Source organism: Arachis hypogaea, chromosome 20 (genome assembly GCF_003086295.3).
Source record: "Arachis hypogaea cultivar Tifrunner chromosome 20, arahy.Tifrunner.gnm2.J5K5, whole genome shotgun sequence".
NCBI classification, from domain to species: domain Eukaryota; kingdom Viridiplantae; phylum Streptophyta; class Magnoliopsida; order Fabales; family Fabaceae; genus Arachis; species Arachis hypogaea.
Window position 1 is genome coordinate 6,728,225 of NC_092055.1, and position 11,427 is coordinate 6,739,651.

The window sequence follows — 11,427 nt, forward strand, 5'->3', positions numbered from 1 at the left end:
TAGTCTGGATAGGGTTTATTGCTATATTTTCTTAAAGAATCTTCCTAATAAAAAACACTTTCTAAATTTAAATCTTAGTAACACTTTGGTTATTGAAAAACTAGTTTAACAAGTATATGTATAATTGTAAATCAACCAATCTAACAAAATACCTAAAAGCAAACTCATGATAACAAATACCTTAGAAGCAACATTTGAACATAATTTGACAATAATATATCAATCACATTATTGCCAACCAAAAGATGAAAAGATGGCCACAGAGCACAAAGGAAGCTAAGCACACAAGGCAAAAAAAGCCTTTGACAAACACAACCATAGTTGGATTCTTGATTACCTAAATGAATTGTATAATTAACAATAGAAACTTTTCTACAGTTAATTTCATGTGAAGTTGATAGTTGAGAGTCGTTAGATGATTAAACAGATTTGATTTAATTGTCATCTAACGACTCTCAACTAACAATTTCATATGAAGATGACTCTACGTGAATTTTTACCATAATTAATTAGTAAGGACGTTGATTTGGAAGGTTGCCCCGAGGGCGATAAATGCACGTAACAAGGGTGCCTCCATTTCGGCAATTAACTCTAGCGCATCCTATATGAGTAGATGTCCTCCAAACAACTTGAGTATAGCAACCACAATAGCCACCAATGCAAGAGTTGGATTCGAAGTCGTAGTAATCTTTCTGTGCCACCCACGACGCCACAGCATCTGCTGCCGTAAAGTTATTGAATAACACATTACGTGCAGTGGTCTGGCCATAATTAGGAGAAGCGGTTGATGTTATTAACTGTCCCTCAAGACAATCTACAATGTGGTTATTCAAAAACTTTTGAGCAACTCCTGCTAGCTCTGGATTCCACTTTAGTGGCTTAACCCCAACGATTTCCCGTGCAACGTTTTGACCATCCAAGTACCCTCTTGAAAAGTCTTGACCCAGTATGCATCGTACCAAAAGCACGCTTATAAAACTTATTATTATCACCTTCGCCCTCATTTCTTTTCTGGTTCCTTAGTATAATGCTTGCCAAAAATTAAACAAGATTGTTATTATTATGTTGTAATATATAGGTTGTGGGATATCATATACTATATCATGCTTGTCTTTTGATATATCTGAATAATTAGGATCAATGGTTTTACTACAATAATTAGGCTCTTGGCTAAGATAATTAATTTCACTGCTTTAATAATTAACATCAATAAATAATTTGTATAAAAAAATGCGGAAATTCAGGTGCAGTCGACTTAATGTGAAGTTGATACTGAAAGTCGTTAAATGATTTGACTGATTTGACTAAATTTTCATCCAACGACTCTCAAGTATCAACTTCACACAAAGTCAACTTCACCTGAGCTTTTACCAAAAAAGAGTGTTAGGGCAAGCAAGTTTTGTAATTTGTAGCCATTAATTAATTATCATTAGTATTTTTAATGATGTAAAATTACATCTAATAATATAAGATTGCTTACTTTCTTTTTATTTATTAAATACTGGTCAAATTTTAATAAAATTGTTGGTCCTATAGACTTTCTCTTATATATAAATATATACTCTCTCTTCTCCTTTATTAGTAAATCAATATGACTATGCTAGATGAACACTAAAATTAATTGCTAAATCAGTTATTAGTATAAAATACATATTAGAATATAAATAATGAAAATAAATTAAACCATCTATGTATTTATATACAAATACATTGATGTTTGATTTTAATATACTAATAACATTTTTAAAATCCATACACGCATTCAAGTGCATCAAAGGACAACTATGTTAATCAGTATTTATTTATAAAAAAAATGTTTCTTGAGCAAGAGCAAAAAGTAGTTTCCTTAAAATAAAAGAAAGAAGTTAGCGGCACTACCTCTTGACGCAACGTTTAAGCCATTAATTCTCTTATAAATACCAATTACATAGTATAACACAATCACCTTTAGTAAATTTTGCAATCAGAGAACAATATTAAAAATGAAGATAAGTGTGGGACGAATAATAAGTTTTGTAAGTGTACTCTTTTGGTGTGTATCGGCTCAAAATTCTGAAGAAGATTATCTTAAGGTTCACAACGCGGCGCGCAAAGGAGTTGGGGTTAAACCACTGAAATGGGACAAGGAGCTAGAATCATATGCTCGTGCGCACTTGAATAAGCACGCTGAAGATTGCAAGCTGGAGTCATCGGAAGGTCCTTACGGTGAGAACTTAGTGCTTGGAACTGGTATTTGGAAAAACCTTACTGGAAAAGAAGTTGTTGAATTGTGGGTGTCAGAGAAACAATACTACGATGAGAAATCCAACTCGTGCTTAGGTGGTGATGACGGTGACGACGATAAATGTTTTGGTTATACTCAAGTTGTTTGGAGTACCACTACACATGTGGGGTGTGCTAGAGTTAGGTGCTACAATGGATCAATCATGGTTAGTTGTAACTATAACCCTCCAGGAAACTATAGAGATAAACGACCCTACTAATTAAGTAGCAACAGTGCTAGGAACCAATAAGGTACTAGTAAAAAATCAGCCAAATGTCTTTGGGTGAATCTAAAATCTCTACGTGGATGGTGTTTATGCTAGGTATTAGGATATTTTTTCTACTAAGTATCAGAATGTTTCTTTTTCATACTAAATGAATGGTCTTTTATATATTTTATAAATTTTTTTTATATACTAAAAATCGAGATTATTGGAAGTTCCGTGATCCCCGCCCCCTATTTTTCCAACGTATCATTTAGAATTTTAATTTGGGGTGAGAAGCAATTAATATCAAATATTATAAATTAAAAACAAATAAAATTAATTAAATATAATTATAAATTAGTTAAGTTGTTTACTTTTTTGCTGATCACCTCTTGATTCCATATACTTTTCCTTAAGCAATACTTTAATAATTTACCAAATCCTCTGTTGTAATTTACTATACGACTTATATCATAAATATATGAGAAAAGAACAAATAAGTCCCTAACCTTTTGTTCCACGGACATTTTTGTCTTTAACCATTGAAAAATACTTTTAAGTCTTTGACCTTCACAAAACTTGGACGGATCAGTCCCTCCGTTCAAAATGCCTCCGTCAGGGACTGATCCATCCAAATACCTCCGTCAGGGACTGATCTGTCCAAATTTTGTGAAGGTCAGAGATTTAAAAATATTTTTTAATGGTTAGAGACGAAAATGTCTGCAGGACAAAAGGTCAAAGACCTATTTATCATTTTCTCTAAATATATATTCTAAGGTTTTAGTGCCCATAGTAAGCATTCGGGTATAAGTTTGTGATTCATACATACGAGAGTGTACCAATTTATAATAATAAATGATTATATATTTAATATATTTTTTTATGCAAAAATTTATTTTGAGCTTATATTGTCATTATGCATAATTGTTTTTAGTTTGTTTTATCTTGATTTTTTTATTAGTAATAATAAAAATTAAATTTTAAAACTTTTAATTATAAAAATTTTAATATTATATTGTAAAATTATTTATCTCAAATATTTAAATTAATAAAAAAAATAATAAATACTTATATATTTTTAATATATATTATAATACAAAATATATATTAAAAATAAATTAATATATATATATATATTTATACATAAATACATAATAATTTAATAATATGATCTTTTCTCAAGCCTGTACAACGAAAACTAATACACAAATTAGGATAAGCTTGTCACTAATTAAATTGATTATTACGAAACTGATCAAGGACATATACTCAAGATGATGAAGACTTAATTGATTATTGATACTAATTACAAATCTTTTAATTGAAAGAAAAACATTATATATTATTACATGAAAAGATCCGATGGCCACATAGCTAGATGCACATTGACAAGGCCAAAAAGCATTTGACAACCTCAAGTCCTCAACCTGTAACATCCTATCACACAGAATTTTATACCTAGGATATAAAATAGAAGTGGTAAAGCGCTACGATTTCTAAAATAAAATACATACATATAATAGCAGAAAGAATATAATAAACTAGGAGCCTTAAAAAAATGGATAAAACAAAATCGCGAAATAAAAAACGTAACGTTCCAGAAACAGAATAACTTGTGTGTGAAGAAACCAAAAGATTCATAGATATGAATAAGCAAAAGACTAGATAGATAACCAAAAATACAGCATAACTAGCTCTTGATTCAGCCTGCGAAACTAAGGCTAGTCGGAGAATATTTACATATATGTATAAGTACCCCAAAATACAGAAATAAAACCTTAACTCTCCTTAACTCTATGAGAGACATGATAAACAAGTTTCTTGGAGAGTAAGCTAAATACATACATATATATATATATAAAAGCTACATAGCAAAAGAACCCAGAAACCGTTCCGCTTCAGGAATCCAGACGCTTAGTGAGGTGTCTCTCGACTGGCATCTGAAAAAAACAATACAGTATGAGGTAGAATCGGAGCTTCTCAGCATGATAAAGGTACCACGCACATAATATATAAGGTCCTGGGAATGCCAGAGGTAATCCTAGAACGCCGACACTCAGATTATAAACCTTAAAGAACTAAAACAGAAGCCATAAAGTATAGTGGTTTTCTAAAGCTTTCTAAACTAAACTGATTCCTTAAAATCTAACTAAAACTGACAAGAATCCTAACTCTCTTCGCCTTTCCTCCGTTCCTCCATCTCCGATGATATTACAGAGACAAACAAGCAAACAAAAACATATACAAGTAGAATACAAATAGTACAAATAGCAAGTATATCAACTAGTATGTTATAAGCAGTTAGGCATTCCCAGTTAATGCACAATCAAACAACTCAAACAATATGCACATAATGCATGCCTGTCTTATGGCTGATGAGGCTCATCTGTCGATTATCAAGTCAACCCGACAAGTCCGAAACCCTTGGACTGTCCCCCGTCGCGCATCCCCATGAGTCTATGCATAGCTTTTTCTCATATCATTCATAATTCATACATTCATATATAAAACTTTGCTCAATGGAAACTACTATTCCCGAAAATTTATACGTGTTCAATCACCTTTACAACGTAGGATCAACAGAATATCGAGTCTCAATCTGGAGCACGTAACTATAACCCTCCAGGAAACTATAGAGATAAACGGCCCTACTAATTAAGTAATACTTTAATAATTACCAAACCCTCTGTTGGAATTTGCTATACGATTTATATCATAAATATATATTCTAAGGTTTTAGTGCCCATAGTAAGCATTCGGGTATAAGTTTGTGATTCATACATACGAGAGTGTACCAATTTATAATAATAAATGATTATATATTTAATATATCTTTTTATGCAAAAATTTATTTTGAGCTTATATTATATTGTCATTATGCATATATAATTGTTTTTAGTTTGTTTTATCTTGAATTTTTTTCTTTTATTAGTAATAATAAGAATTGAATTTTAGAACTTTTAATTATAAAAATTTTTTAACATTATATTTTGAAATTACTTATCTCAAATATTGAAATTAATAGAAAAAAATAATAAATACTTATATTTTTAATATATATATATATATATAATAATTTAATAATATAGTCTTTTCTCAAGTCTATACAATGGAAACTAATACACAAATCAGGATCAAGCTTATTACGAAACTGATCAAGGACATATACTCAAGATGATGAAGACTTTAATTGATTATTGATACTAATTATAAACCTTTTAATTGAAAGAAAAACATTATTATTACATGAAAAGATGGCCACATAGCTAGATGCACATTGACAAGGAAAAAAGGATTTGACAACCTCAAGTACTCAACCATAGTTATATTGGTACTGCATGTACAATGCTAAGACATTACACATTGTTGATTACCCGAATTGTTTTATTAATTAGTATGGGCGTTCATCTGGGATGTTGCATGTAACAAAGGTGCCTCCATTTTGGCACTGAACTCTTAGCACACCCTATATATTTCCTCCAAAGAACCTGAGTATAACAATGACAATTATTGCCACCAATGCAAGAAAAGGAATATTAGAGGCCATTAATTAGTCATTAATATTTAAATAAAAATATTATTTATATATTAAAATCTATTATTAAAATTAATTATTAATATATGTATTTGTATATAAAGATATGTATTGTTTAATTTATTTTTAATATGTATCTATATTTCAACATGTATTTTATTCGGATAACTGACTTTGGTGGTTGATTTTGGTATATATAATATAGTCTATGTTTAAAGGGAGCTACTCAGATAAAGACGTTTAAAACGTCTTTTTCTAAAGATGTTTTTTAATAATTAAAATTTAACACATATAATCAATTAAATTGTATTATTTTTATCAAAATTAGGCCAAATAAATTAATTTGACAAAAAAAATGGTAAATCAAATTTTGAATTGGTCTAAATTAATATTATGTTTTTATTAAAAATGATTATAATACCCTTTTTATAAAAAATAACTAAAATATTCCTATATATATATATATATATATTAATTTTTTAAAAATTCTAAATTCTAACTTTTTTCTTTTCTGCGGTTATAAGGTTAGAATTTAGAGTTTTCAAAAATTATATATATATATATATATAGGAGTATTTTAGTTATTTTTTATAATAGGGATATGGTAGTCATTTTTCATAAAAAATATTAATTTAGACCGATTCAAAATTATTTAAGTTATTGGTTTCTCGGCTAAACTGATTTGTCCAGTCTAATTTTAGTAAAAATAATATAATTTAATCGGTTATATGTGTTAAACTTTAATTATTAAAAAATATTTTAAAAAAATATTTTTAATATTTTTATTTAAATGGCTCCCATATTTAAAAAAATGAGACAAAATATATTATTAAATTACTAAATTAAAAAACTAAACTAAAAAAATTGAATTAATAACTAAGCAAAAACTAAAATAAATTCTTATAATCCCTATCATTTCTAATGCAAGAATTGGATTCGTAATAAGGAGTAGTTAGTGTTATCAATTTTCCCTCGAGAGAGTCAACAATGTGTTTGTTCAAGAACCTTTGAGCAACTCCTTAACTAATGGCCTGGTCCACTGAAGTGGCTCAACTCCAACGCAATACATATAATAGAAACCCTAACTCACCCGATACTTATAATGGAAATACACTTGCGAAAATTATTGTTATTACTATCTTCATTCTCTCTTTTTTTTCTTTGGTACCTTCCGAATTTCGATGCTTGTCAAAAATTAAAGCAGAGTTTCAGAGTTTGATTATTGCTATATTGTAATCGATCGTAATATGTATGATCTATTTATATTACATCGTATATATAGTTGCCTTTCGATGTCAAGCTAAGAAGACATTAACAACTCATCAAAGTAATATAAAATGTTAATTGCATTGGGAAAAAATCCATATGCGACTGTTATAATACACAACTCTCTATTCTTTAAAATTTTATGAAAAAATATTCTGAAGATAATCCTTATTTAGAGTAGGTATTATTAAAAACAATTATTTTTAATTTGTTTAGTATATTGTAGTAAACTTTTATAATTTTAATTCAAATACTTAATCAAGGTGATCTTTAGTTAACCTCCTCATAAATAGTTAGTTATCTTCTATGACATATTAAATGGTTATTAGAGAAATTCAATTTTGTCATTGTTCCTGTGTGAATAAAGGTCTCCGAGGTATAACTCATTCTGTTGTTGCTCGAACTTGCTTCCCTTGGACTAAAAAGGAAGAACATCATCTTGTAAGAGCGGTAGTATTAGACACCTTCAGAGGGACTCTAACGCTCAAGTAAGTAAGAGTGTGAGAGTATTTAGAGTCAAAATGGAATAGAGTGGGTACCTGTGACTTTATTAGTCACTCGTTTATATTGAGTTTATGTATGGCAGTTATCTGTATCATTTGTTACTGGTTTTGTGGAGTCTTCTGATAGTGCTCTGATTTATGGGAGTTTAGTGGTTAAGGTTGGAGAAATTTACGGGGAGCTTATCTCCTTTAGTGGAATCTGGTTCCGAGGTTTTGCCGTGGTGGGCCAGGATTTAGGTAACGGATCATAACCCCCAACAAGCTTGACCTGTTTTGCAAAACCAAGCTATCACAGGTCGAGCTTTTGTATAGCTCAGAACCGGATATTATGGAATCCCTAAGGTCGGCTTGTTTATTGCAAAATTTTGAAAAATTAGGGGAAAGCTCGTGTTTTGGTGGCAATTTACATGAAAGTGTTTTTTGAAGAGAGAGAAGATATTGAAAAAGTCATGTGCATTAAATGCACATTGGATATGGAAACGGTGATGAATATTGACCATTGATTTGTTGTGTATCTTTTTTCATCGACAGCTAGGGTTTGTTGTGGTTTTTAGCTTTGCTGAAGGTATGGGTAGTGGGCTGGTGGGTGGTTTTTGCTAGACTCTTGATTATTCGTTTTGGGTCTTACATTTTCTGTGTATTTGGTGAAGATGAGCAAAAAAGGTTAGTTACTCTCATTTAGTTTCTTTTCATTCTATTCTTTTATTGTGTCTTTTGGGATGGAGAAAGGGAAGAAGGTTGTGATAAGGAGGAATGTTAGGGGTCGGGGTAAAAAGAAAATTGCTTATGAAAAAGATAAAATTATTGAAGATGTGTGGGTTTGGGATCCTAATGATCCTTTTGCATGGGTAGCGGAATCGGTGAAGGGATGGTCTTCTGTGTATGATGATGAGCAGAGCGTGTTTCAGTTAGGCTTAGCGTCTTCGTGGATTAGGGAAGGTGGGGGTATTAATATTAAATTTTTGCCTGGTAATGCTGATGACCGCGTATACCACCGTGGTGAAGAGTTTGAGTTTTTCTTCATGTACAGTTGCATTTTTGTAAACCTTGGTGTTAGATTTCTGTTTACTGAGTTTGAACGTGGAGTGTTGATGCAGCTTAAGTGTGCGCCTTCTCAATTGCACCCAAATTCATGGGCTTTTGTTAGGGCGTTTGAGGTGTTAATGGAGTACCTTGAATCCGAACCGTCGCTGGAGGTGTTTTTTGCTCTCTTCCAGTGTAAAGGTGTGAATGGTTGAACTTGGCGAGTGCTCCTAGACGAGCCATCTTTAGTTTGTATAAGTCGTCTTATAAGGGGTTTAAGTCAATGTTTCTGAATATTAGTGTTGCCAAGGATGAGTTTTCTTGGTATATTGATGACTGTTTGCTGGAGAAGTTTCCTTTATTCTGGTGTCCAAGACCTAGGCAGATATTGGGGATGGATGAGATGGAATCTAGAAACGAGATGATGGTAGAATTTTTAGTTAACAATGTTTCCTCTTCCGGTTTGTTGTCTGTTATGGAACTTCTTGAGTGGGAGTTTGATAAAGATGTTGTTTCAGAGTACATATGTAAAAATTTTGTTTGGACTCGTCTGGTTCGTTTTATGGTTTTTGATGTTTCTCTTGTATTGGTATTTTTGCAGTTGAGAAGGCTCCGAAAGTGACATCGAGCAGTTTGAGGGCATTCTTCCGAGCGAAGAACGTGGATAAAGAAGGGTCTAGTAGTCATGCAAAGGCTGAGAAAGGAGCCAAGGTTAATCAGCCCTCTCCTACTAAGAAAGTAAATTATAAGCGAAAGAGGGGAGATGGCAAGAAAGAAAAGGTGGTGGATTTGGCCGGTGACGAATTTGGCGGGAAGGAGGTCGACTTGGATCAGGTAAAGAGGTTTACCGAAAATCAAAAGGCACTGCATGGTTATAAGGGAGATGAGGATCTCACTTCACTATGGAGCGAGCATTTTCCTCTGTCGATGGTTGCCGATGAATATTGTCAAAGTCTCGCCGATATCAGACTGGTTCAGGATGTTGGTGACATTGGCGTTTGTCAATATCTTCAGGTATGATATCTTTGTTCATCTTTCCTTTGCAATGTTAGTTTGTGCTGGTTTGATTTGATTGTTTGTTATTTCAGGTGATGGGAGCTCGGCTGATGTCTATTGGCCGAACTCAGGAGTTAAAACATGCCAGGGACTCGTTTGACAAAACTGTTGTGGACCAGCTGATGCAGGATAATTTGGATAAAGGTAACAAACTTCGCACTGCTTTGGATTTTGGTGGACTCTTTGCAAGAGAAGCTAACTGCTACCGAGAATGTTGGAAAGAAGTTTGATGAAGAAAAAACCGCTTTGGAGGCTAGGCTGGCTGTGCTGGTTGCTGAGAAGAAAAAGCTCGAGACTGACAAAGAAGACCACGACCCCGAGATGTTTGCTGCTGGATTTGAGTGGGCTGTTGAGCAAGCGAAATTTCTGGTGCCTGCTGCTGATTATCTGCAATGGATCCGAGTAAGGTTGTTGTTGGCGAGGAGTTAGTTGAGGATGATGAAGATGGTATTGAGGGGGAGGGTGAGAACCCAGATGCCCCGTGAACTTATGTGATAAATTAGTAGTTGTACATTGTTTATCTTTTGTATGATTGTGAAACGTCTGGCTTATAGCCAAAAACCATTTTGATGTTGTTTGCTGGCTTACTTAGCCAAAAAACGTTTGGTACTGCTATAATTTGGTTGAATGTTGATGCATGTTTAGTGAGTTGTGTGGTTTTCTGACTTGAAAAACTTTTTGAATACTCATCGCATGAGTTTAGTAGTATTTTGTTTAAAGTACTCGGCCGAGTAGGATAGAAAACAGATATACGAAATAACTGACAGTTATTGTATTATGAATTAGTAATTGTAAGGGTGCGGGGTGGTGTGCCTCATTAAAATCTCTCTAGCAAAACTGAACTTAGGGATAAAATCTGGTAGTAGGAAAAAGATTGAATCACCGTGTCCGACTTATAGACTAACTGTAATACAGTTTTAAAGAAGAAATGTTCCAATTATTTGGTAGTATTGTGCCATCAAGTGTTTGTATTTTGTATGCTCCTTTGCCGATGACTTTGCAAATCCGGAATGGGCCTTCTCAACTAGCGCTTAGCTTGCCATGTCCTGGTGGCTTTCGTATGTCTTCTATTTTCCTGAGGACGAGGTCGCCCTCTAAGAATGTTCTCGACTTGAGTTTCTTATTGTATTTCCAAGCTATAGCTCATTTTGCTGCGAGTTGTTGAAGTGTTGACTTGTTTTGATATTCTTCGACGAGGTCAAGCTCGGTTCTTCTATTTGCAATGTTGTCGTCTTCATTGACGCTTGCAGTTCTGGGAGATTGTAAGGAGATTTCGACAGGTAGCATGGCATCACATCCGTACACCAGCCTGAAAGGGGTTTCTTTCGTTGAGGATTGCTCTGTTATGTTATAGTTCCATAGTACTTCTGGGATGAGCTCGGTCCATTCTCCTTTGGAGTCTTCAAGTTTCTTCCTGAGCCCTTGTAGGATAATTTTATTGGCAGTCTCAGCTAGACCGTTAGTCTGTGGGTGTTCTACAGATGAGAACTGTTGAACTATTTTGAAATTTTGTAAGAAAGTTGTGAATTTTTTATCTATAAATTGTCTACCATTATCAGTTATAATAGACTGATGG

General features: G+C 32.9%; 1 protein-coding gene across 1 annotated transcript; it reads right to left on the reverse strand.

Moving 5' to 3' along the window:
* Positions 1-509: 509 nt before the first annotated feature.
* LOC112784416 (basic form of pathogenesis-related protein 1) lies at positions 510-1,004 on the reverse strand. The gene has a single exon (XM_025827603.3). It carries the CDS (start codon positions 1,002-1,004, stop codon positions 510-512), a length of 495 nt encoding a protein of 164 aa, XP_025683388.1.
* Between the last annotated feature and the right edge of the window lie 10,423 nt (positions 1,005-11,427).

Excerpts from the sequence above, each read along its gene's own strand:
- LOC112784416 (XM_025827603.3), bottom strand. The coding sequence starts at position 1,004 with ATGAGGGCGAAGGTGATAATAATAAGTTTTATAAGCGTGCTTTTGGTA.